This window comes from Sitodiplosis mosellana, unplaced genomic scaffold (assembly GCF_009176505.1).
Source record: "Sitodiplosis mosellana isolate CC-2019 unplaced genomic scaffold, AAFC_SMos_1.0 Smas_scaffold_6197, whole genome shotgun sequence".
In the NCBI taxonomy this organism is placed as follows: domain Eukaryota; kingdom Metazoa; phylum Arthropoda; class Insecta; order Diptera; family Cecidomyiidae; genus Sitodiplosis; species Sitodiplosis mosellana.
In genome coordinates, this window is record NW_022601438.1 from 3,921,144 (window position 1) to 3,946,632 (window position 25,489).

Consider the following 25,489-nt stretch of genomic DNA (forward strand, 5'->3'; position numbering starts at 1 on the left):
AATTCATAATTGTGAATAAGTTTTGATGGAATTTGTTTCCATCGAAGTGCAAAGAATATTCGGAAAGAAAAATGTGTGGAATGTTCCAATATTACCTGGTCTCATCTTGATGTTTCTCCAAACAATGCGCTATTCCAAACATTCGAATAGAAACTCTTCAAACATGAATCCAAACTCAGACGCAAATTTAAGCTCAAGCACAAACTCTAATGCGAGATAGTGTTTCAAGCATTGTTGAATCAACTCGAACGCAAGATCGCATTTGTGCTGTCATCTTTAAGCTCTATTAGTCATGCAATTCGACGCCAGGAAAACATTTTAATTTAAAATGGTCACATCTAATATGTGATGACAAGATATACGTTGTGAAGAGGCAACTAGACGATTTGAAGATCGACACGGATTAAAAACAGCAGCTCAAAAACAAAATATGTTTTGATCGCATAACTTCTGGTTGTGTGTTTTGATGCATTAAGCATGTGTGTGTGTGTGACATGTGCACTGTGTTCAACTTGTGCTTTTGAGCGGCGCGAGATAGCGGTAGCGCCTAATTAGACAGCGTGGTTGATTGTCAGAACTACATGACATTCTGTCAACGTTCCTCAATTCAGCTTCTTTAGGTACTCTGTGTAAATGTGTTTTTTATTTTAATAAACATCCAAACAATTTTTTTCAATAATGATCATTATGGTTCGAACCAAAACGATATATTCAATGTTGCTTAACATACTTCACTTGCGTTTTGGGGAAAATGTGTGAAAATTTTAAAACTTACTTGAAGAATGAAATATTTTCGAAAAAAGTACCAATTTAATTTTGCAATATCGTTTTGTGGGCATTTTCATAAAAATATAATTTATTCAATAACGAAAGAGAATATAAATGTGTAACAAGCACGCTGTGTGTGACACTCATAACTTACGTACTATTGCGAAATAGTTTGAACTACTAAATGTCAAATATTTGAATTCGCGCCGCTGAATAGTTGCTAAATATACCGCAGATCCTATTTAGTCGCTACCGCTATTCACTGTCACGTCAAATACATTGGTTCTTATGGGAGAGAAGCACAGGTTGACTGTGTATAGTTTTCCTAACATATTTCGATTTTTTTCAGAAAAAAGTGTTTTTATCAAAATTCAATTTTGAAATTTTGAGATTTTGGAATTGAATTATGTTCAGTTTTTCATGAAGAATTTTATGGTGGTTTCAGTTTTCATTTATGATGAGTCGTTTTGAAAAATTTGCCAGGTTAATAACGAAAATATGTTATTAATATGTTAATAAGATCGGTATCTTATTAACTAGCATTTTTGGGATAATTTTTCAAAATGCTCAATCGAAGCTTCAAACTGAAACCACCACAAATTTCTTCGTGAGAAACTAAACAAAATCCGAATTTAAAACCCCAAAATTTCAAAATCGAATTTTGTTGTAAAACACTTTTTCTGAAAAAAATCGAAATATGTTAGGAAAACTATAGCACTGTGAGCTCAAATTTGAAAACAGTGCATCATTTGAAGTAAAACAACGGCAACCGCACATACGACGTCATTCGATGGAATTTCCTTGAAGAAAAAAAAACAAAACAAATGAATGAGTCATATTAATGAAACTCCTCATTCATATTATGATAATTACGTACGTAAAGTGGATGAAACATATGGTATTTATCAAAAGAAATTGCCCAGCAAGAATTGTGAATGGGAACAGCACACTTTGTTCCTGTTCAAAAATTATATAACGAACCGAAACATTTGCCTGCATTCCAGCTGAATTTACAAAAACGAACCCCAAAACAAATTACATAATAATCTCACACCATATGTTCTTAAGCTCCCATTTAAACGAGGTGCTCATTACACTACACACAGAAAAGAATCCCCGGAAATTTTGGGTGTTCGCCGTAAAATTTGACATTTATATATAAATTTCTACATACATTTTACCGGCAACACTTCAATTTTCCGGGCGATGACATATTTTCGAACATTTTATCAAATACTATGTATATTTTACCGCTTGAAATGACAGATGGCGCTAATTTCTGTTGGAATATTTGAAATTATGTCATCGCCCGGAAAATTCAAGTGTTGCCGGTAAAATGTATATAGAAATTTATATATAAATGTCAAATTTTACGGCGAACACCTAAAATTTCCGGGGATTCTTTTCTGTGTGTAGCCACCGCGATTTGTTTACAACGACACACTGTACACTTGAACCAATGTTGAATGAGTGTTTTGTTATTTTACGGCACTTGTGCGTTTTCATCAATTAGCATTTAACAGCTTTTTCGGCTATTTTTAGCTAAAATTCACATTCAAATGTTTCTTCTTCTGAACAGGGCTTTCAAATTATGTTGTTTTTTTTTTGTTTTTGTTATTTTTCAAGTGGAAATCTCAAGCAATTCAAGAGCATTTAATGTGATTATTGGACTTGAACGCAAAAATGCTTTGTGCGTTCGATGTGACTGCATCCAGTGCAGTGAAGTTGCGCACCTTTTTGTTATTTCTAGAGAATACCAGTGAATACGATCATGAATCATGAGACAATAGCGATGGTCGCTAGAGAGGAAAAAACTAGAACAATACAACACTTTGAAAGTGGTTAGACTTTGAAATCGATACCAAAATGGAAGACAAGAGTATTTAAAAAAAGAGAACACAAACGAAACGTGATAATTGAAAAAAAAATTGTAGAGAAAAATAGGCAACAACAGAAGTATCCAACAAACAAATACCACAATCTCATTCGATGCGCTTTAGGTTTTTTTTTGTCGATGAATTAGAGTAGTCGTTGCGATGAATGAGCCTACATCAATTCGATTCACTATTTTTGCATCTCTTGAACAAATAAAAAAAGGAATAAATTGAAAAAACATCATTAGATTTTAGATTGAAACTGATTATTCCGAATTTGCGATCGGAAAACTAACGAAAAAAAGAACATTTGTATAATGAATTCACTTCTATTGCATGCATCGAGTGCCGCCGTTATCCGTAAAATTGATTGATTTAACCGAGTTTATTTACTGGCGAATTTGTTATATATCAAAAATTGATAATTTGTGAACTTAGTTTAAGAATCCAAATGTGATTGGATAATTTGATTGATTGCATTTTATTTTCTTTCGTTACAGTTACTTTGTGGTTACTTCTAATTGAATTCGGTGTATTTCCGCATGTGAAGCGTGGATTTTACTGTGATGATAAAACGATCCGCATGCACTATAATGGTGAAACGGTTTCAACCACCGCATTACTGCTAACCATCATTCTCATTTATCCCATTTTATGGGTATGTGAGGCCTGCTACTTTGTGCCGGTGTCACTAAAATCATCACGCTTCATCGAATCGGCGCGACAGGCATGGAGATGGTTCAAGGAGTTCTTGTTCGGAATTACATTACATTTATTTGTTATCGACGGTGTCAAGGTATGCACCTAGTTTTTCTTGTGGATTAGTCTCTTAACACATGCATATTTCACACTTCATTTAACTTAATTTTTCGATCGATTAGGTTCTATTCGGTGAATTGCGACCACATTTCTTGGAAACTTGCCAACCGGACGCATTGCAAACCTGCACTGGAGAGTAAGTATTCAGGAATTTGGCTCATATGAACTTTTTTCTAAATTTACATCTTATTCAATTGTAGAAGTTACGTCATTGATTACAAATGCACCAACGACATTGACAGCTCCTGGTTCGTTCGTGATGCATCGAAATCATTCCCATCGGGCCATTCGTCAACATCATTCTATGAAGCTGTCTTCTTGATTTGGTAGGCATAATTTTTTATTCTTCTTCAATCTTCTTTCTAGTTGAGTCAAAAAATTCTTTGCATTTCAAAAGTATCCAAAGATAGATTATTCGATCAATTCTCATTAATCATTATGCTATGAGTACTTTACGAATTTATCCTAATTCGTTGACTGAATTCATTCTTTATTCGCTGCTTCCAGGTACCTCCAAATGCGTACACCAAAACTTCGAAGCAAATTGTTGTTGCCAACGCTTCAATGCATTTTCTTGTTGTATGCATGCCTTTGTTCAATCTCCCGAATCACCGATAATCGACATCATTGGTGGGACGTTTTGGCCGGAGCCAAAATTGGCATCATCTTCGCTTCGCTAGTGGTAAATACAAAAAATAAAATATCAAGTCATTCTGCACCGAATTTGAACTAATAAACGAAACCTCTTCGACTTTCAGTGTGTTTTCCTGTGCAAAAACTTCCAAACGAAGAAAGTACCAAGTGTTGAGCCAATGCTACAAAATGGTAACACAATTGATCATCGACACACCAGTGTGCGTCGTCTTCTATCCGAACGAACCAAAGATGAATTAAATTTAAATCATGTGGTCGTTCCATAGAGCAACAAGTCAATCGATCATATTCATATGCGGTATTTTTAGTTCGATTGCCACGATTTAGCACATAAACTAATTTTTTTTTCATCGAAGCCTAGCAAATTGAAGAGCGCAAATTCATTTTCAGTCAGACGTCAAGTGAGAACAATACAATTAATATGAAAAAAAAACATTCAATTTATTTAACGAATTGAAAATGAGAAAAAGAAGGAAAAAAAAGAGAATTACACACAGATTTGACTAATAATGAGATTTTACCTAAGCCACAGTATGAACGTAGTCATAAGGTTTTAGAGAGTGATGAACATTTTTGATATGCTTTATTCAGTTGTATGTTTTTTTTTTTGGTCAACAGAGAAAGAAACAATAACCATACAAAATGTATTACAGCGAACCAATATCGAGGCATGTTTCAACTGTTTTTTCTAAATATTTATTTAACAATTAAAAAAATAAGAACACCTACAGTAAATAAAATCATTGGAAAGAACGCTTTTTTTTACTTCATTTTTTTCTATTGTTTCAACAATTGTAACCAATTTTTTTGTTTCGGACGTTTCATTACTTTGCTTTTCATTTTGAATTCGATGAACGACTAAAATCAAGCAATATCGATTACTCCACAGTTTAAATTCACTACAGCACATCGACACACATGTTTCAGACGAACAAGAAAATCCATTAGAATATTTGAAACCAGTGAACATAAAAATAACACAATAAATTCAATTAGAAACGATATAGTTAATGCTGTTTTAGCAAATTGTAATTGTAGACGAGCATATTAGGTATACATCTAGTTAAGCTAACCATTAAACACAACATTTTGATATTTTAATCGCAACACAGAAAAAAAAACAGAAATTATTTGGTTTGCCATAATCATACACAAACCACACAGTTTGTTTCTTCTTTTTTTGTTTGCTTAATTATGATCAATAATAGAAATTATTTTATTTATGTGATAACATTAACGATTATTTATAATAAAAAAAAATTACATTAATATACATGTCTAGAGTCATTTGGCTTGTTGTTTTTCTTTCTTGTCTTTTTGTTGCGAACATTCAGGCGTTTTCCTCTCGTACACGCCGAGAGGACGGTTTTGGACGAGCCACAGGACATAAAACAACGTACGTTCAAAATGAAATATAACATTTATTTATGTTTTCTTCTTGTTTAAATATGCGACATACACAAAGAGATTATACTCAAACACACACATTAAAAATGATTCACTGGATGATGATACAAACGACTGATGTTGTTTGACCAACAGATGTTTTTTTTCTGTTTTGAAATGATACGATTTCCATTCGAAATTCGCAACTACTGAAGTTTGCTTATAAGAATTGTTGATCGATGGCGATGTTCAGAGATTTTTCTGTTTTTCGAAACACGTTCAATTGTCTTCGGGAGCCATTTTAGCATCCTGCTTGGAAAAAAAAAAAATAGGGGAAAAAAATCAAAAACCATGACAATTACGTTCATTTGAATTAAAATCGGATTTTTTTTCGAACGAGCTGCACCAGTGATCTGAATAGTATCAGGACTGAATAACTCTTCTACTCACAGAGTAAAAATATTACCCTTTAAATTTTTTTCAGTAAATGCTCAGGCTCACCTTGAATCGCCGTTGACCATATTTACTGTAGAATTCGACGGTGCATTTCGATTGTTTTCCAGTTTTTTCATTAAATATCGAACATGAATTGTATGGTGGACAGTACAAATGCAATGAAACAGCACCATTCGTATGGCTGGGATTTTCAACACGATGTAATCCAAGTGTGTCTATGGTTATCATAGAAATTGGAGAGAAAAATGAAATTTAGATCAAAATTTGCAGAATTCTACACTTCACTCTCAATCTTTTTTAAAATTGTTTTTTTTTCTTCTTTGATCCTTAAGTTATAAAAACATAGAGAGATGGGTAAGTAATAGATTTTAACCATACGTTAGAATTGAATCTCTTTTGCACTCACCATTTATATAGTGGACACTGTTGGTTTCCATAATTGCACGAGACAACTCTTGTAGTTTGCTGCTATTGTATTCATTGTTGCCTTCTTCGTCCTTTTGGTTTGTAATGTCGGCCGAACCATTGTGTTCGATGCAATTGCTGTTGTTCTTCGGCCATGCATAGCGAATTTCACGCAGTTCACCTTTTAACATTTTCATGAAACAGTGCGAGTCAGCGTGATCATGGATAGCCGATCCATGTCCTTCGCCCCAGCATAAAATCATCAAATTAAACTTTCCATTGCCGGCATCTACTAGATTTCGAGTGTATCTACGATTAAACAATGCGAGAAAAATGAATAAGAATGAGGAATTTGGAACAGGTTGTTGACTGTTGAGTGATTGAGAAGATTTGATTGAATGAATTTGTTCCTTTTTGGCCATTTATCATATTGGATCGGTTTGTGTGCATGAACAAAAAGAAGATCAACGTGTATAAAATAATTGTTTGAGACATAGAATTGGTTTTAAAGCTTAGTTTTCAACTCAACAAGAAACACAACGTTATCATTAACCATAAAATGAAAAAGGAATCGTTAAATTAGAAAATGACCTATTTTTTGGCATATGAGTCTGGTATCAAAGTAGTTCGATCATTAATCGACGATTTTGGAGTCATTTTTGTGGCGTCTCCACTCGCATTTAATTTGTATTGTAGAAGCTTGCTTGTCAAAGTTCAAACATCATTGCAAACATATGGAAGTGGAGGAAATGACGCCAAGCTGCACGAGGTTATTTAATTCGTCTGATAGAACAGCGTTTCACAGTTTTTACTGAGTTATTTTCTATCAACGGTCGTTTGACTTGATTAAATGGTCGCACGTGCGATTAAATCTATTTTTATTGCAATATTTGCCATTTGATTCATTGGATTTTGTTTTGTTTTGGGATTCGGGTTGAATGAACAATTCGATTAAAACAATGATAACGCCGAATATTATTAATGATATTAGAATAAAAAAAGATTCACAAACAAAGCTTCGAACAAAAAAAAAGGTGCAGCAGTTCAAGAAGGGGGCGCATCGACTATGACACAAGACATGATTGTATAAGGAAGGTTGAGATTGAGAAGATTGAACAAACGGTTCGTTTTGCGTACGATTTTTTTTTGTTGGATGTGAATAACACAATTCGTCATGTGCTATCTTTTTTCACGCAAATAGTGTGTGTTTTTTGTGGCGCATGTGGATTGTTCACAAGGTTTGAGTTAAAACAAGTATAATATACGCATCAATATTAGTTGATTAGCCGAAATTTGATAGGAACAATATGAATTTGATAAGCTAAAAATGATGTAAAAGGTAAAATTGAGCGAGCTGTATGAACATCGATGCATTAAAATTGAAATATATATCCGTTTTGTGTAATCATTTTTATTTATATATACTGGACTATCAATTCAAATCGCAATCGTTGCAAATAAAGTATTTGGAAACTGTAGCGAAAAAACAAACGTACATTTCTGGTGCAATGAGGTAAACGTTTAACCTCCGCATGATCGAATGATGTATAAATTGATCATGACCTGTGTGGTCAACGTGTGTGTAAACAAGTATGGAAAACATGATTAAATGAAATAAATAATAAAATTCGGGGCGGGTTCATATCTATGTTATTCGGTCGATGATTCGTTGTTGTTTCTAAGCGTAGAGCATTTATCAAAAATAGGCGATGAAGTAATGGGAATATATATATATATATACATAATCGCTTCCCCTTATATGAGCACATCCAATCATATACTCTCTCTCTCTCTCTCTCTCTCTCACACACACACACACATACACATACTGACCGGGCTAGAAATGTAGCAATTATTTGTGTAAACGGCCAGAAATAAATTAGAAGGCATTTTATTTATTTTAGATTTCTAAATAGCTATTCCTTATCAGGATGTATCTGAAGAGTGAGTGATAACCTCTAGGTTGCGTTAATTCCACCAAAGTTTTTATATTCGTATCACGGATGACCAGCATGTAACTGTTGCTGAACAAATCTATTTTATAATATTGAATCAAAAAGAAATGTTGAACTTAAGATAGAGAAGGAGAGTGTGTGAAGCATAAGTATTGCAGAATGTGCAACACACTCCATCTCAATCGCTGTCAACAATATCGGCATGGAAACAAAGCCATGAGAAGTAAAAATGAAATGTGCTCCAATTGCAATGTGATCATCATACGACCAACATTCGATTGCGATTTCCACTGGCAGCAATTGGTGTTATTTTGCTTCGCAATTAATGGTTTTTCCCATTTCGATACTGAATTCATTGGCTTATGAAACGAAAAAAAATGGTCAATTGAAAACTCAAAATCGAATTCGTTTGTTTTTTCTAAAATTCAAAACGTCAAAAATTCCACTCGTCAAAATTTTGGGCTTTCGTTTTTTGTTCGTTTTTGGAACGTGACGTGACTATCATTGAACGAACCATTTTCCCATTGAACACGGCGACCTAAATCCAAAAAAAAAAAATTCGAATCACGTGCCAATGTGCCACAATGTCGGCAATTTGCGTACGTCAGAGCATTTTTCAAAAAACCGATTTCATTTTTTTTCGAATTCGGATGACGCCGTACGCACTGTCGTGATTTCTATCGTGATCTAGACAAACGTTTGATCAAAACCACGACCGGTTTTTTTTTCATCGAAATCGAGTTTAACCGCCATTTCGTTTTTCGTCAAACTTTCAAAAACTTGAGAATTTTTTTTCTTCTTTTCATTTTTTTTTCTCGAAAAAATGACTATGAAGAAGAAATCAAAGACCATAAAAAGAAAGTTGCATTTTTCGAAAATTCCAACCCACTTTGGCCAGAGAAGCGGAAAAAAAACCAAACCAAACACTGAATTTGCATTGAATGAACGACAAATTGATTTCTCAAAATGTAAACATTGTGTTAATCAAATAAACCAAACAAAAAAGTGGCGTTCATAATCAGAGAGAGAGAGAGAGAGAGAGAGAGAGAGAGAGAGATTTTTTCAAATTCCAACATGAGCAATAGACGAAACGTGACTTAGATTTTTTCAAAAAAAATTTTTACGGATATAAACAAACGTGATGCGTAAAGCAAAAAAATGGTGATAATCCGATGATTTTTTGAAAAATCGCTTCAATTCATTTAACAGCTTGTTAATTAATTGAGCGAGCGATATGAGCAAATTAATGCGATGTGTGATGTGAACGGCATATAAAAAATCGTATTTTGTTGCAAAATGAATGGATTTTTTTTGCGTGTGCATAGCGTTTTTCAACTGATAACTATTTTTTCGCTCGCAGCCGCCACACAGTTCCCAGCCGCTCCGTTCATTTGATCACATAGCCGACAAACCGAAACTCGTTAGTTTATTCAATTGATTCAAACACCAGCCGTTATCATTACTCATTCAGTTTTACAGTGAACTTTAACACTGTTTTTGTGCAATAATTTTCGACGGTTGTTTTACGAACAAATATTTACATCAATTATCGTATGAGAGAATTAAGATTCACTTTTTCGGCGTACGATTCGTCTTTTTCCTTTTATTTTAGAAAAAAAGAAAATATAATTATGTTTCACGTCATTAAATCGCATTTATCATATTTGTTTTTGTTTGTGTATTCGCCTGCAATACGCGTTATTTTGAAGGATTTCTATGCGACGTATAAAATTGTGTTTGCCCTTTTTTGTCGCGAAAAGAAACCCGTGCCCAAAAGCGTCATAGGTGTTTTTCTCGCGTTAACAACAGCCAGATCGGTCATACAATCATACTATATTTAGTACATAATAAGTGGCCAATTTTTGTGAGCGAAACTGAATTTAGATCATTTCATTGGGTTTGATTTGGTTTGGAGATAATAGAATGTTCATTGTACTCACTTGAATCGGTCGAATTTGGCGAATTTCTTCCATTCGGCTGGATTTGATTGGTAGCTGAGCATCAAATGGTTTACGTATTCGATATTTACACGATCGGATCGGAAGACTTCATGCAGCTCGGCGATCAGTTCGTCCAATGTAGCTGGCGATGTGGCATTTTTCAGTGGCTTCTCCAAACCAGTGAACGATTTTGTTAATTCACGCAGATATTGTTCTCGGTTGGTGCTGTTTTCAGTGATTTCTTGCATCATTTTCTTCTTATTATTATTTAATTATCCCAACTGTAACGGATGAGGTGCAGCACTGAACTCGAAACAAAAGTGTCAACTTCTTTGGAAAATGTACGTCAGTTGCAAGAAATTTCGATTTTATTTGTAGAGAGGTATGCGTAGAGACAGAAAGAGATGGCAGAGAAAAATGAACGCTTTTGCGATTGGAACAATTTCTAATGGCTACTCTTCAGCGGCACAATTGCTATGTGTTCGAAATGTAGAAATTCGATTGGTCGAAATGAAAATTAAAATATCAATCGATAGAAATAAAATAACGAACAAACGAACGAAAAAAAAACCCGAAACAGATTGAGTGTGTGTCGCCCTCGGGACTGGCAAAAAGAAAGATGTGAAAAGGCGGTAATTTGTGGTTACGATTCAAGATCAAAACATCTACTGACTTATTCAAAGTGAGGCACGGGCACTTTTTGCATCAATCATAAACAACGACAGCAGCGGCCACAGCAGCAGCAGCAACAGAAGGAAAAAAAAAAGAAGCAAATCGGTTCGGAAGCAAACAGTAGTCGATCGAAGAAAAATAATAACAAGCAACAATTAAAAAATGTACATGGTGTAAGTAGCTAAACAAATGTTCGTATGTACAAACGCAAAGAAAATCCATGCGATTTTGTTGTTGCTGCTGCTGCCGTTGTCTTCTTCTTATTTTGGAATCAAACAGAAAAACAGAAAAACAGAGAGACATGCGACAGCGGCTCAAGAGATAAAATGCGCGCATGTGTTGTGATGATTTACTGTACTGGGCAACCATTGAGATGATTTGCGCGCGCACACGCGTCCGGCGAAACGGTAAGATGTGTAAAGCTACTACTGGCCTGGGCTGTGCTCATGTGTGCAAACGACACATAGAAAACGAAACCAATAGCACTGCGCATGGAATTGAATCGATTTTGAAAAGAAAACTGAAGCAATCGGCCAGCGGTCGACATGAGTTATATATCAACAACGTATAAACGTGCGTTATCACAATCATCACACATTTCATGCGATCGCGAAAGCAAAGTGGCTTAGGCTACCAATATCTGTTGCTATTGAGCGAGCCAACCAGCTCCAGACTCGTGCCAAACGATCGAACGTGCGAACGAGCGCATGCCACACACTTTGCTACGGCTCATCCATTCTGATATCGGTATCAAATCGGTGTAAACTCATCGACAAATGACAATATTTTTTCTGTTGCTGCTGTTGTTTGTTATTCGTTCGTTCAACTACTTCCGTTTCGATGTGTTTATGCGATAACATTGGTCATTCGCGTTTGTTTGCACGTTTTCGCCACAAGTTTGGTTTATTTTCTGTTTTGAAATCTCGTGATGATCACTGCGTCAAGATTGTCAATTTGTCTGTATCACATAAAGATAGCGTACACTTTGTTCAATTGCGCCCCATAGAATGTCAAGTGGAAACGCACTAATATCGTACTAAAGTCCAATTTCGATTTCATTTACTATTTGATTTCAAGAGTGGCGGTCATAAAGAAGCATGCTGTTCGTCCGCGGCGTTATGACCGCCACCCGATTTCAAGAACTTCACGAAACAGTAACGGTAAATAGGTGAGAAAACAAGTCGTTGGCTGAAAAAAATTTCAAGTTTTATTTGAATCTTAATCTAAAGGTTTTTTTCTCAATTCTGACCAATTTACCATTAAATGGAATCCTGACTAATCCAATTGGAATTGAATGAATTTGTGACTGTAATCGACACCTCCCTCTGGAATACATCGAACGCATAGTTGAACCATTGTTAATTGAGAAACTGATCGATTCAACGTTCAAAAACAAAGCGCGTAAATTGCATCTTTCACGACCGTTGTACGTGAACATAAGCTTGTACACCAGCCGTTGTAGCGATCATAATCGACACTATATTTGTTATGTAAATGGATTTTATGTCGATTTCCGTCGCTTTCTTTATTGTAACAATTTGACAATGTGTCGAATTCACACCCGGCAAAGTCACGCTCATAATCGGAAGAAGAAGACGCATAGGAGAACCAACAAATCGCCGAAAACGGCGTCTCCTTAGCATTTAAATTAACACAAGTATTTACAATTTCACATCTTTATTATTCGAATTGGTCGTTGAATCTCTCTTTCTCACACACACAAACACAATGAAATGTTGGTTCATTTTTTTATTCATTCAAATTCTTTATTGCATATGAAAATAAAAGTGTCAATTATCAATTGATTCGTGGACAAACAAATTCAAACACTAGTTGAAAAGAACGAATGATGCCAATCAGCTCGGATAAAATCAATGTGAAAGTTTCAATTTTTCGAGGAAGAAAACAAGAAGGATGAGAAAAAGAGGTTTTTTTCTTCTAGAACATCATTCAAAATTTTGGAAATTTTCATCGCCAAAAACATAGCGTTTAGCAGCTTAGTCACTTGTTGAAGCGAAGGCACCGTTTTTGTGTTTCAAATTTCATCGGTTCAGTTAGGTGCAATGAACTGAACATATTTGCACCCAAAACACAAGTTTGCAATAAATATTTTTTATTTAAAAAGTGAAAACTATAGTAAAAACGTTTAATTCACCTTTGTTATTGCACTGAAGTTTTGATTAGAAATTATTATGAATATACGTTTGAAGATGTGTATGAAATGAGTTTGAAAGAACGTTCCATGAATTCAACACAATCGAAATTTCTCACTAAACTCTCAATGTGACGAACAAGAGTTCTTGATACTTACAACTCACTAAATTCAAACACAATGCAAACAAACACGAAAAAAAAAACTGTGTGAAGTTCGGTATGGTATTCGTTAATCGGGTGTGTCTGTTGCGTGAAGAATATGTGACCAACTTGAATTCGGTAGCATTATTTTATATATATCTAAATGGAAATTGGAATTCGTTCCATTTTTGAATGCCATTGTGTCTCCCACTTTCATTTTTCAGGTAGCCAAATAATTTTTGGTGGTGCCAAATATTTTGATTTTTGTCTCATATATGACAAAGAAATACATTGGTAATCGATTTGTTTGTAACTGTTTTTCCTACAAATGGCAACAGGTGAGCCAAAGCCCATTACGTTACGCCAATTTCATTCAACGCATTGGAACATTGGTAAACGGCAAGTTTGAGTTAGTTTTTAAGAGTCCCGTGCCCATACATTCCAATACATGCGCATGAGACCCTTTTATGCTTAATGAACTTCACAGTTCGCGAATATTGTAATGCGTTCATTTCCAGCTCTTCGTTTTCAGTCCAATTGTTCATAATTCCATTTCATTCAAATTCGTTGTATGCTACTCACTTTTTTGAACTTCTTATTTTTGCTAATTTATTCCAAAAGTCAAAATAAAGTCGCGCTCAAAATACGCTTGAAACGAGTGCTTCAATTTGGTTTTAGCACAATTTCTGAATAGACATAAATGATATACAACACTGTTGAGTCTTGTTATGCTACTGATCTTTATTGACAATGATTCGTACTTATATACTCATGTCTGCGGAAGCAAACTGTAACTTAAAAAATGCAACAATGCGGAAAGAAGAGCTTACAACAATTGTTTATTTATAATATTTTCGGCTAAAACAATATAGTTTACGGAAATATCTGGCTTGTACACTATTGTTTACGGAAGCTCTTACAATTCAAATATGTATTCATACATTCTCCCGCGGCATTGCTTGTCAGATCGATGATGATGTCTCTAGATGTATCTGGTGGTGGTGTTGGGCTTGGTGTTGAGGTTGAATATTGTGTGAACGGTGTATCCAATCTGGGCGGCGATGGTGGTGTAGATGTATCTCGAGAAGGGTCCTGTATAAAATACGGGACCGAAGTTGCTTCTAGCATAGATGATTGGTGTGTGTTGATGGCGGCGTGTTGACGGCGGCGTGTTGACGGCGGTTTTGTGTTGGTTGCGGCGTTCACACAATATTCAACCTCAACACCAACCTAATGAAGAAAACGAATGAATTTCTTATTTGCCAATTTAGAATTTGAACTCGGTTGTTCTATTCAGTTTCTGTTAAGCCAAAGGAGAAATATTGCTATTATTTTCATCGAAAATAACTGAATCGGTTTTCTGGCAACGATTTTGTTCATTTTTATTCATTAACATCTTGAACTAGTCTATTTAGTCATTACAATATTTGTTTGCTGCAATCTTCAGCAATAAATTGGAATCTATAGCAAAATTAATTTGGTAAATTTGGTGGTCCCTTTGCAAGAACAGTCTTAATTGTTTTGAAGAGTTTGGGCAACAGTTCGATATTTTTGTCCACACACGATACGGCACATCGTTCGAATTTGTTTGTGTATTTGGAGATTTCATCTTCGGTTGGATTTGGTGGCATTTCTAATTTGATGTCATCGTTGCATTGCTGTTTCAAATCGAAAACAAAAAATTATTATTGGAATGAAGAAGAGAATTTTAGGGATTGAAAGCATCGAATTTGCCAGAATCAAAGAATTGGACAAGAAAAAAAGGTGAAAAACCGCAAAATGTACCATGACACAGCGTTGCAAACGTCCTTGATACTCGCCAAGCTCCTTCTGTACGTATTGCTGTGCACGATTGACTGGTGCCGAACACCGTTCTATGCATCCCTGCACCGCGTCAATGCTACCGTTTTTATCGTCACAACATTTGGCCGCACACAAATGCATTTCACCCTGTTTACAAGAATCAGACGAAGAGGAGAGAAGAGCACCCAGATTACAAATCAAATCATCCTTGACCAAGGTCATTGTCATTCAAATTGGGGAATGCCTGTGATCCCGTGATGGAATTTCAACACCATACCTGCATCTTTCGTAATGTGGAGCGATCCAAGTCATCGACCATCCGGGTCATTTCTTGTTCGACACGTTGCCGTTGTTGATCAATTGTAAGACTCATATTTAACACTATTTATTTACGACTCAATTTATTTATTCAACGTTTAATTCTAATTTACCGGTTCCAGAGTGCCTCATACACTGGAATTTTTTTTCGTCTAATCTCTGACTTGTGATTGACTTTTGGTCGAAAAATACCATGCTTGAATTTTGTTTTTGACAGTTCTCGTCCATATCAGACGATGGTGAACCGTTTCCATATGATAGCAGACGGATTCAAATTGTTCGAATTGTAAAATCATTTTCTTTGAAGAAATGTTGGCCAAAAAATTAATTAAGATGTGCTAAAATTTGAATCGACAAAAAAAATCACCAATTCATAAGCGAAAATTGTGTTTAAAATTGCAGCGAATGAGCGTCGATACCGATAACAGTGTGTAACACTCAGTAACACTCAATTGTGAACCGGTCATAAGTCGGACCAGTTTTGTCGTTTTCATTGTTGTCAGCATTGACGATCCGACAGTTCGGTGTGGCTGCGTATGTGTGTGCGTGTGCGTGTGTGTTTGTTCGCATCGCTTCTATATTAATCCGGTTCAAAAAAAAATCGTATACACAGTATGCACTTTAGATATTTTAAATAGGATTTTCGTCGTTCTTCGTACACTCGTTTTTTTGTTGTACTCGATATTTCAATCTATACTTCACCTGTCAAAATGCTTGGTCGCCTTTTTGTCTTTCATATACTGTGCTAACCACTCTTTTTTTTGTGTATGTAAACCAAAAATCGAAGGATAAAGGAATTTAATCGATAACTAACCATGATTTATGTAAGTTTTTTGGAATTTTTTTTGTTGATCATATTCGATAGAAAATTGGTGGCAAAGAAAAAGTGCCGAATAAATAAACAAGTTGATTTGGATGGAATCCTGTGTGCGGTGAAAAGTTTTTTTTTTTTCATTCGTATTGCTATTGTTGATGCGGTGATCATCGTATTGCCCATTGAAATTCCAATGGAACGCCGTCTAAAAGGAATCAGTGAAAGTGTTGTTTGGTGTTTTATTTATTCTTTCGTTCTCTATCCGTCGCTGTTTCGTTCTCTGTTAACTTGTATGCCAAAAAATTGCTGTTGATCCCGTGTGAATTTTGCGAATATGGCGGTCATTAACAGTCGCATTTGTTTCGTGTTAATCAATTTGTATGCCATGATTCAGCAGACAAAATCTATGTCTATAGATATATGGATATGTGTACATATTACTCATTGCCAAAAATGCCTAACAGTAGACACACACGGTATCTCTAAATGCATCTAATTTCAATTCGCCGATTAAATCAAATTGAATCGTTTTTTTTTTATTCTTGCTTTTAAAAATATTTGAATTTTTTTTTTATTCAAACAAAAATGAAATTGATTTTAATTTTTTTGGTTTTTCGTTTGCAGATGAGCGCAGATGACATGCAGTTGGGACAAACGGAAGTTTGTACCGAAACAAAACCATCAGTTGGCCTGAACAATATTCGTCATAATCATACGCATTCCGCTACACACAATCATGGCCACAATCATTTGCATGGTGTCCTGATCGGTACGATGCAATCGTATGGTAACAATTTGATTGAATCATTCAAAACAGAACCTCTGTGCCAGATACAATGCATGGATTGCCAAAAGGTAACCAAATCGATAAAATTGATTCTTTTTTTTTTCTGTATCAACATTGAAATCGAAAGTGATTGCAAATGATTTATTGGTCGCTATTTTTTCTCATTCGGTTTGGTCAACAGTATTTCAACAATGAAGAGCAATTGACCGCTCATCGAATGGTTCATCATACGCAGACAAATAATACCGCGCCGGGCGGCCAGACCACTGTATCAAACGAAAAAGTCTACGAATGCGGCGTGTGCATGAAAACGTTTAGCAAGCACAGCAGTTGGTGGAAACATAAAAAGTGCCATACCGGCGAACGCGCCTACAAATGCTACATCTGCGAAAAATCCTTCACACAACAAGCCAATTTGCATCGGGTACATTTTTGCAGCATCATTGACTCATTGCAGCATCGTTTTGATTGTTTATCGTCTATTTACTCTTCCATTTTAGCATATGTTTGTTCATTCCGGAGAAAAGCCACATGCTTGTAAAATTTGTAATAAATGCTTTTCACAGGCGGCCAATCTTGTGAAACACCAAGTCATTCACACCAGTAAGTTTTGATCCTTCAGAAACAATAATCCCTTGAAAGAAAGGGAATTCTTCTGATAAATCTTCAGTTGCTTTGAGTTTATTTTTTTTTTAAGAAGAAAAGAATTTAATAAAATCATGTGATTTTTAGATGAAAAACCGTTCCAATGCAAACTATGTCCCAAGCAGTTCACGCAGCGCGCCAATCTTAAAAAACATGAAATGGTTCATACAGGTAAATACAAAGTACACACCAAATGAAAACCAAAATTTTCGCGCTTTTTTTTTGTTTTTGTTTTATGAGTCATTAATAATTATGACGTTGTTGAAATTAACCGTTTTTCTTACAATTTTCCGTTGCATTTCATGACATATTTCCACTAAGCAACACATAAATTACAATATTGGTTAGAAAAAAACTAATGAATTTTTTTTCTAAAACTTCCCAATTAGGTGAAAGGCCGTATTCATGCCCTATATGCAAAAAGGCTTACGCTCAATACGCCAATATGAAAAAACATATGCTAGTGCACGCAAAATCAAAGCAGTCGGTGTAAGTGAAATGAAAAGAAAACAAAATCGATCATTTTTTTTAAATATAAAATGCTACCATTAAAACGGAGTTTTCTCACGAATTCAATGCGAAAACAAAAACTTTTATATTTTCCATAAAAAAAAATTTTACATTTCACTCACATTCTTTGTTTGTGTTTTTTTCTCTCTCTACTTTTCGAATAAAAAACAAAATCGAACAAAAAAATCGTGAACAAACTATGATCTTCATTAAAATAATGGTTTGGATTTATAATTGTTTGTGCATGGATATCGAACGAAAATTATTTAAATGGAATTGTTTTGGGATTTTTGTTTTGGTGTGCGCAGTGCATACTTATGTGCAAAATGCAAGGTCTTATTCGATACGATAACAATATATGATGAGCATTTGGAAAACTGCAAAAATAATCCGGAAAATTACAATTTCGATGAAGTATTGGAAAAGCTTAGGTTTGTTCGCATGCAATTTTTCACATTCTTTGAATTCTAAACCAACCTTTGGCTCATGCAAATTGACTAAAACAAAAATTCGATGAACATGTTTACAGCCAACAATCATCTTTAGCCGATACAAAAGAAATTGTCGGTCGATCAACTGTGTCGTCGGCTGCAAATTCGCATCAACAAACTGCGTCAATTATTGTGGTGACGGCTGCAATGACATCGACATCGATGACACCTTCAATGCATGTCGCTGGTACAACACGTTCGACCGGTAAAACAAATACATGACACATTTTGCTTTCATCATACATTTGCATTTACAAAAAATTCCGATTTTTTTAACACAAAATGCTCAACATTCTTTTTTTCCATCTCCTTTATCCCGTCCAAAACCAAACGAAATTGTAGTTGTTGGAAATACGGTGGCCACAAATGTCATTTCGAACAATATGACACCAAATGTGACGGCAGCATCATTGGCGACCATATCAAACGTGACCGGTCTCGCAACCATTTCCATGCCAGCCAACAATTTTAAAATCATAAAATATCCGCGTAACCAGCAAACATTTTGAAAATACGCCAATCCATTCGCAACAACATTGACCAATGTACATTCAAGCACCGACATCGGTCGATGCAAAAAACAAAAGGCAAGAATGAAACGAAGCACGGCGCTCGAATGAAAAGAATCTAAGCGCCTCAACATGAGAGAGAGAGAGAGAGAGAGAGAGAGAAAAGATGAAAATTAAAGATTGCATTTGTGGTATACTTTATACGTTTAAGAAATCATCATAATCAATACATTCGTGTTAATTCCACAGACACAAACAAAGAGTTGAACCAACAACAACAGCGAATCTGATTCAGTGCTAGAACAAGAAATTCAAAACAAATCCATTTGGTCATGTTCGATTCGAACGAAATTTTGAGAGAGAAAAATTGCAAACCAACACCATTAAATTGATTCGAAGCATTTACGCAAATTGGAAGCTAGACAAATAATAATTGGTCAAGCATTGTAAATAAAATGCGATCGAATTTGTTGGCAAAAAGAAATCGTAACAAAAACATAAACAATAACTCAATTAAAATCCAAACCAAGTCAAGTTAAAAAAATGATGGCTTCGATTGTTTGTTCGGAGCAACAACAAAAAAACGATGAAACAAATTTATGTTGATATCGATGACAACAAAAAACAAAATAGCTACTGCATGTTATGTAGTGCTAAAAAAAAATGAGGGGTGATATACAAGGTGGTGTGAAATAGTCCGATTCTCGAATAGAGCATTTCAAAGCTAGAATCTATTCTTTACCTCGATGTCGAAGCAAATCTAGCACCGCAGCAGCCTGTCACAACACCATTCTACTGACAGTCTACTTCCAAATGGAGTTCACTTCGGTTTGCTCCATTCCAATTATTTTCTTGTGTTTCTTTTTTATGTAATCTTTCCCCCACCTTGTAAATAAGAAAGAAAATTTCTTTAAAACAATAAGCCATTTTATATGTTAGCATTGAAATGTGATTCTTTTCACGATTTCCACGATTGATACATCGTCGAAATAAACAATAATAATAATAATAATATTAGTAATCATGAGTAAACAAGAAAAAAAAAAACTGTACGTCGTTGCTTTTATATTTAGAATTATATGAGAGAAAAAAAAGAATTAAAAAAGAAATTAAATTCAATGTTATTAAATGGATGAAAAGATGGAGACGAAGAGAAAAACAACAACACATATAGACACGTAAGAGAAACAGTTTAGTAAAGATATTGAATTACCAGAAGCAACAAAATCAAGCTAATTCAGAAGCTAATTTTATCAGAGAAGAGGAAAAAGAAAATCAAATTCATTTATATATGAATAATCAATATTGAAAAACAACCACAACCAGATGAAAATGAAATAAAGGTGATTTATGAGACGAAATCAAGACAAACGTTGACTTTCATTTTGTGTTCACTTTTGTCACATGGCAATAAAATAATCACTTTATTTATTTGTTCTAATTCTAGGTGTTTGCAAAAAGGCAGTCGAAGGAACGGAAAAAAATCCATACAAATAAAATATTAAAATTTACACAATTTTGTTTTGTTTTATACATATACATCGATTAAACTAAACCGAAATAAAAGAAGTGGAGCAAAGAATTTGTTGTTCGTTTTTTTTTTTATCTTTACTTTAAATACTCTAACCACATTCATTGGTTTCGGTGTTGCTGCTGTCGTCGTTGGGCATGCTGGGCCAGCATTACATGATGATTGTAAAATTGTCGGAATAGCGTTTGCAGATCGTTGCGTAGAGTTTGTGGTATTTCCATTTGTGTGATTTCATTGTGATTTCGAACTTTTTGCACGCACGCCCACAACGATATGGTTTTCAAACTTTGCACCGGAAAATGGATGCGAACATGTTGAATGGGCCGTTTATCGGTGGACGCTTCCGGCCAAAATACCTCTTTGTGATCCACATGCATTAGCAAACCGGTATAGTAATCACGGAATATCCATGGATGCGTTTTGAATGTGTTCATTTGGAATTCATCGCCCGATCGAAGTGTTTTGTATCGAATTAATTTGGCTGCATAGTTTATCCATAGAATATCGACCGGACGCTTGGTTCGATTCGATATCAAGAGAATGGCTGGATCAATTGACTCCTTAGAACGGAGTGTGTCATCGTATATCGTCAGCATCATGTAATTTCTCTGGATATTCCTTTATCGACCTCGATTGAATTTCCACAGTCTTCTGACTTGCTTCTAAAGGAAAATTTGTTAAAAAAAAATTAGGCTACAGACAATATCAAAACAAATGAGCACACAACATCTTTTCACTGAGCAAGATTTACAACAAAACTCCAAATCGAGTGTTCACATTTACCTTCTTCACTCTTTTTCACTGACTCGAAATAAATATTTTGAAAAATATCTCCACACAACCGGAGCCAAAATGTAAAACTAATTTAAAACATTCGGTTTACGCCACATTAAGAAAACGTCTTTCCAAAATCACTGCTCTTTGTTTCTCTGTGTGTATAGTATTGAATGTTTGCAATGGTTTTTATTTTGGTTCGTTGAATGCGACGAAGAATTTGACATTGACAGTTCACCGCTGGAGCGCTGACAGTTGTGTGTACGCAGAGTCAGGCGTATGTGTCAAAGTAGCGATAACAATAAATGGCATTCTGTTTACGTGCTACCATTGAGGTGTATTTTGGAACAAGTTGTTCGTCATTGTAACCAAAATAACCAGCATAATGGCTGTGTGCATTGCAATCATTGGCAAAGACGTGAGTTTTCGATCATTTGTTTTTGATAATTCTGTTTTTATATAGACGAAATTGGACTGGGTTTGTTTGTGTTTCTATTACAGAATTCGCCACAGTACATAGCCACATCGGATTTGGATAAGGAGCTTGAGCTGCAGTATCGTGTTCATGCCGCATTGGATGTGGTCGAAGAGAAATGTGCCGTTGGACAAACACCCTCACAAGATTCAAGAGATTTATACATTGGCTTGCTGTACTCAACGGAATATCACAAAATGTAAGAATGCTTGACCATTTTCAACAAGCAGCCAGAATTGAAATGTCAACCAATGTTCAAACCTGGTTTTTTTTTCATTCAACTTCTTCTTTTCGTTTGTCTCTGTCAATTTTTTTCACATTCTCTCTCTTTCTCTCTCTCTCTTGGGATTTCAATTGCACTCGACTAGTTATGGATATGTGACAAATAGCAAAATCAAATTCATCATTGTGGTCGATTCGAGTAATACGGCTCTGCGAGAGAATGACGTTCGAACGGTACGAAACTACTTGAATAACATTGCATGTTGAGATTGATTGATCAATTTCAAAATGGAAATTAATATTTAAAAAAAAAAACAAATTCCCTTTCTTTCAATACAGATGTTCCGTAATTTACACTCTCTGTACACAGATGCCGTGTGCAATCCATTTTATGTGCCGGGCGAACCATTAGAATCAATGTAAGCCTTAGCTACTGCAAATCGATATTGAAATTTTACTCTATTTTTTTTTTAAATTTACTTTTTGTCAATTTTCACGTCACAAAAATTAATTTAAACAAAATTGGAAGAGAAAAAAACAAATTGAGCTTCGAAAGTTTCTTTTTTTTTGCTAAATGGGTTTTTCCTCTCATTTTCAGCAACTTTGACAAGCTAGTACGGCAAATAATGACTGGCACGGTTTAGAGAATTCCACGCGGATCAAAGTCATCAATCATTCAGCTGATTCATTGGAGAAAATAGTCTTTTGAAAACTACAATGCAGAAAGACTAAAATTAGAATTGATAAATAAAAGCCGCAAACCACTTTGATACAAAACAACCATCCGATCGAATCAATTATGCGTTAAAATGTGTACGCAGAAAAGACAAAAATTTCCATAACAAAAATCTATTGTAATCGTTATTGTAATTTATAACAAAAAATAAACCAAAATAAATATGCAAACTAAGCAAATGAAAACACCGTTCGAACGAATATTTTGTGCAATTTCATTGAATTTCTTTGTGTTTGTATATTCAAAGTGTGACAAAATAGTATATTGGCATCGATTGGCGTTAATGAGCGTGAAATTACATGAAAAAAAAAATCGTAGTAGCCCAAGAAAACTTTCCAATTTTCTTACATCGCTTGATTGGATCAAGTGACACTGTCACTTTCACTGGTTAGTTCGCTTGTTTGAGCGTGCTATAAAAAGATTTGATCGCTATTTCCATCGTACCATTTTGTTTCGAGTGGATGCACGGGAAAGAAAAAAGTCTCAAGAGTCATTTCTCTGATTTCCACGTTTTCTCTCTCTCTCTCTCTATCTGGCGTTGTGATTGTGACGAGTGTGAGCAATGATTTTCAAATTGATGGTAAACAAACAAGTTATCAGTCATTGTCAGTGTAAAAATGTCGCAGTGTAGATATATTGCCATATATTTTGGATTTTTATTCGAGTGTCTCTTTTTTTATCTTTTTTCTTTCTTTTCCTGTGTGTGTCGGCTCTTGATTAGAATTCCATATTGATGCTGTGCGTGCTCGTGTTAATAATCACAGCCGCTACCGCTTCACCTATTATGCATCATCATCGTGATCATCCTGAGCTGGAGCGTGTGAGATATGGTTTGTGGCACATTTGTAGACATATTTAAAACATGAAACTCTCGTGAGCCGTGTGATGCATAGCAGTCAGGTGGAAGATATTAAATCGTCATGTGTATTACTTGAATTTGCCATTGCTACGTAAATATTTATTCGAATTGGTAGAAATTCATCGCTCTTGCTTTCGCTGAGACCAGCAAAATTCTACGCAACAAAAATTTGTTTTTTCTCTTCTTTTTCGCGTCAGCTTATGCCCACTTGAGCAACAAATACAGAATGAAAACGGAATACGAACAATTTGTGAACATTTAAAGCAACAATAGCATTTTCCCTCGAGGAAGTTTTTTTTCTCCCATGCTATCACTCGGTTTGTGTGTATGTTCTTGTTGTGTGGATAAAAAGATAATCGGTTTTTTAAAAAGTTTGAATGATTGTGTGTATGTTTGTATAAAAGAATGAACGGTGAAGAGCAGGAGAGAAAAATTGATTTTAATATGCATTGTTGTTGTACAACAACATTTTGCGTATAACAACGATGACGATGAAGAAGAACATTCGTCAAAAATCGACTTGAATTTATCATTTTGCTTGTAATTTATGTGATTTATTGTTTTGCTATAAACGTGCACCGTTTTTCCACTTCTAGGTACCATTCCCATCGCACCAAAACGCATGAACCGAGTTCAAATACAAGTGTTTCGCGGCGCAAATAATGAGGAAGAACAATACGCACCATGGGGATTCGTTGTACGACAACCGGCCGACACAAATTATCATTATCGATGAAAATGATGTTTCATTTTGATTTATCTTTTGCTTTCGCTCTGTGTCTTGAATCTATTGAAATTCATTTTGAATAAATATAAGTATGAGTTAGCCGATTTTAGCGTGTTTTTCTGTATGCATGTGTGTGTGTGTGTACGTACTGATGTCCTTATTTCCCATGGTTTTTGTCTGGCAACCGTACAAATCCAATGGCAAAAGAAACAATGCCTTGCCAAAAAAAAGTATATTCATTAATTTACATGAAAAACCGCCGAAACGCACAAAAACACACGAAAATGTTTGTTTGCTAAACAATTCATCATCCGATGGACAATACGAATATTACATTGAAATGGAATCATTTGTAGAAAAAAAATGAGAGCGGGAACTAGAACAGAAACACGTAACTGACAGAGAGGGAGAGAGGAAAATTACACCGTACTGTAATTAATCACATTTTCTGAGAGAAGCTGATTGCACGCAACGTCTCATTGCACGAAGTTATTATGTGTATAGGAAAAAGTGTCTGCCTGATGACCTAACATTAAAGGATTACGTTAATTCGATTTCTTTTCTCAATTTAAAGCGAAATGAGAAAACGAGAGCAAAAAAGAAGAGTTCCGTGTTTGGTGTGTGTGTGTGTGTGTGTGTGTGTGTGTGTGTGAGAGAGAGATAGAAAATGGTAGCCCTTTGCGAATAAAGAATGCGCTTCTAAAATCAAAAGTATAAATAAGTGTAAGCAAACATAAACGCCGATTAATGCAATTGCCATGGGTCTTGATCGCATAATCTTCACTTTAATAATGACTTTGAACGTATTGGCCACCACCTCGAAGTGTGTTCGCGACGCTCAACGGCGTTCTACACAACGCGAATATTTACCGTGGATAGAAATTATTTAGGTTTACCGCAACTGTTTGCTTGGTTTGCCAACATTCAATGTTAATTTTTGAGATTTTGGTGGACTTTTATTCTTCTCTTTCGCCTCTACCTAAATCTAGCTCTAGTACACGAGGCGAAGCGTGTAGGTATCTTTTTTTTGAAAATCCGTACGAAAATGCCAAAAGTTCAATGGT

The 25,489-nt window shown here is 35.1% G+C and overlaps 6 protein-coding genes across 13 annotated transcripts in view; 3 read left to right on the forward strand and 3 right to left on the reverse strand.

The window, feature by feature from the left end:
* LOC129577315 (phospholipid phosphatase 3-like) overlaps window positions 1-5,388 on the forward strand; it is a 42,602-nt gene extending 37,214 nt beyond the window's left edge. For all 6 annotated transcript variants that reach the window (XM_055464113.1, XM_055464111.1, XM_055464112.1 and 3 more), the window contains 5 exons: window positions 3,143-3,438; window positions 3,524-3,597; window positions 3,662-3,787; window positions 3,969-4,143; window positions 4,220-5,388. In XM_055464113.1, the coding sequence (XP_055320088.1) occupies window positions 3,143-3,438; window positions 3,524-3,597; window positions 3,662-3,787; window positions 3,969-4,143; window positions 4,220-4,381 (833 nt within the window). In that variant the 3' untranslated portion in view covers window positions 4,382-5,388. The remainder of the gene's footprint in view (window positions 1-3,142; window positions 3,439-3,523; window positions 3,598-3,661; window positions 3,788-3,968; window positions 4,144-4,219) is intronic.
* Window positions 5,389-5,516: 128 nt separating this feature from the next.
* On the reverse strand, window positions 5,517-13,926 carry LOC129577319 (cysteine dioxygenase type 1). 2 transcript variants are annotated; one of them, XM_055464121.1, is made up of 5 exons: window positions 13,807-13,926; window positions 10,258-10,731; window positions 6,364-6,671; window positions 6,003-6,172; window positions 5,517-5,810 (listed from the first exon to the last, which is right to left on the reverse strand). In XM_055464121.1, exons 2-5 carry the CDS (start codon window positions 10,506-10,508, stop codon window positions 5,781-5,783), a joined length of 759 nt encoding a protein of 252 aa, XP_055320096.1. In that variant the 5' UTR covers window positions 10,509-10,731; window positions 13,807-13,926; the 3' UTR covers window positions 5,517-5,780. The 2 variants fall into 2 exon arrangements, with proteins under 2 accessions (XP_055320096.1, XP_055320094.1); XM_055464119.1 differs by lacking the exon at window positions 13,807-13,926 and having other exon boundaries at window positions 10,258-11,077.
* Window positions 13,927-14,580: 654 nt separating this feature from the next.
* On the reverse strand, window positions 14,581-15,635 carry LOC129577322 (protein FAM136A). Its single transcript, XM_055464124.1, has 3 exons — window positions 15,305-15,635; window positions 15,010-15,174; window positions 14,581-14,882 (listed from the first exon to the last, which is right to left on the reverse strand). The coding sequence occupies exons 1-3, from the start codon at window positions 15,398-15,400 to the stop codon at window positions 14,697-14,699; spliced, it is 447 nt and encodes a 148-aa protein (XP_055320099.1). The 5' UTR covers window positions 15,401-15,635; the 3' UTR covers window positions 14,581-14,696.
* Window positions 15,552-20,466, forward strand: LOC129577314 (zinc finger protein OZF-like). 2 transcript variants are annotated; one of them, XM_055464109.1, is made up of 9 exons: window positions 15,552-16,169; window positions 16,784-17,014; window positions 17,128-17,370; window positions 17,447-17,549; window positions 17,679-17,762; window positions 17,981-18,080; window positions 18,410-18,532; window positions 18,631-18,797; window positions 18,935-20,466. In XM_055464109.1, exons 1-9 carry the CDS (start codon window positions 16,161-16,163, stop codon window positions 19,099-19,101), a joined length of 1,227 nt encoding a protein of 408 aa, XP_055320084.1. In that variant the 5' UTR covers window positions 15,552-16,160; the 3' UTR covers window positions 19,102-20,466. The 2 variants fall into 2 exon arrangements, with proteins under 2 accessions (XP_055320084.1, XP_055320085.1); XM_055464110.1 differs by lacking the exon at window positions 15,552-16,169 and adding an exon at window positions 16,617-16,635.
* Window positions 20,467-20,479: 13 nt separating this feature from the next.
* Window positions 20,480-21,611, reverse strand: LOC129577321 (protein Vhl). Its single transcript, XM_055464123.1, has 2 exons — window positions 21,416-21,611; window positions 20,480-21,294 (listed from the first exon to the last, which is right to left on the reverse strand). The coding sequence occupies exon 2, from the start codon at window positions 21,229-21,231 to the stop codon at window positions 20,734-20,736; it is 498 nt and encodes a 165-aa protein (XP_055320098.1). The 5' UTR covers window positions 21,232-21,294; window positions 21,416-21,611; the 3' UTR covers window positions 20,480-20,733.
* A 52-nt stretch (window positions 21,612-21,663) lies between these two features.
* On the forward strand, window positions 21,664-23,039 carry LOC129577323 (trafficking protein particle complex subunit 2-like protein). Its single transcript, XM_055464125.1, has 5 exons — window positions 21,664-21,824; window positions 21,908-22,080; window positions 22,250-22,337; window positions 22,443-22,522; window positions 22,702-23,039. Exons 1-5 carry the CDS (start codon window positions 21,792-21,794, stop codon window positions 22,745-22,747), a joined length of 420 nt encoding a protein of 139 aa, XP_055320100.1. The 5' UTR covers window positions 21,664-21,791; the 3' UTR covers window positions 22,748-23,039.
* The last annotated feature ends 2,450 nt before the right edge of the window (window positions 23,040-25,489 follow it).

Bases quoted from the DNA above. Each gene is read 5' to 3' on its own strand.
- LOC129577319 (XM_055464121.1), bottom strand. From the start codon at position 10,508: ATGATGCAAGAAATCACTGAAAACAGCACCAACCGAGAACAATATCTG. The intron at 6,672-10,257 runs GTGAGTACAATG...GTTTAATCGTAG, and splicing joins GCCAAATTCGACCGATTCAA to ATACACTCGAAATCTAGTAG. The intron at 5,811-6,002 runs GTGAGCCTGAGC...TTTTCCAAGCAG, and splicing joins ATGGTCAACGGCGATTCAAG to GATGCTAAAATGGCTCCCGA.
- LOC129577322 (XM_055464124.1), bottom strand. From the start codon at position 15,400: ATGAGTCTTACAATTGATCAACAACGGCAACGTGTCGAACAAGAAATG. The intron at 15,175-15,304 runs GTATGGTGTTGA...TCTTGTAAACAG, and splicing joins CCACATTACGAAAGATGCAG to GGTGAAATGCATTTGTGTGC. The intron at 14,883-15,009 runs GTACATTTTGCG...GATTTGAAACAG, and splicing joins GTTTGCAACGCTGTGTCATG to CAATGCAACGATGACATCAA.
- LOC129577314 (XM_055464109.1), top strand. The intron at 17,550-17,678 runs GTAAGTTTTGAT...TGTGATTTTTAG, and splicing joins ACACCAAGTCATTCACACCA to ATGAAAAACCGTTCCAATGC. The intron at 18,533-18,630 runs GTTTGTTCGCAT...ACATGTTTACAG, and splicing joins GAAGTATTGGAAAAGCTTAG to CCAACAATCATCTTTAGCCG.
- LOC129577321 (XM_055464123.1), bottom strand. From the start codon at position 21,231: ATGATGCTGACGATATACGATGACACACTCCGTTCTAAGGAGTCAATT.
- LOC129577323 (XM_055464125.1), top strand. From the start codon at position 21,792: ATGGCTGTGTGCATTGCAATCATTGGCAAAGAC. The intron at 21,825-21,907 runs GTGAGTTTTCGA...TTTCTATTACAG, and splicing joins TTGCAATCATTGGCAAAGAC to AATTCGCCACAGTACATAGC. The intron at 22,338-22,442 runs GTACGAAACTAC...CTTTCAATACAG, and splicing joins GAGAGAATGACGTTCGAACG to ATGTTCCGTAATTTACACTC.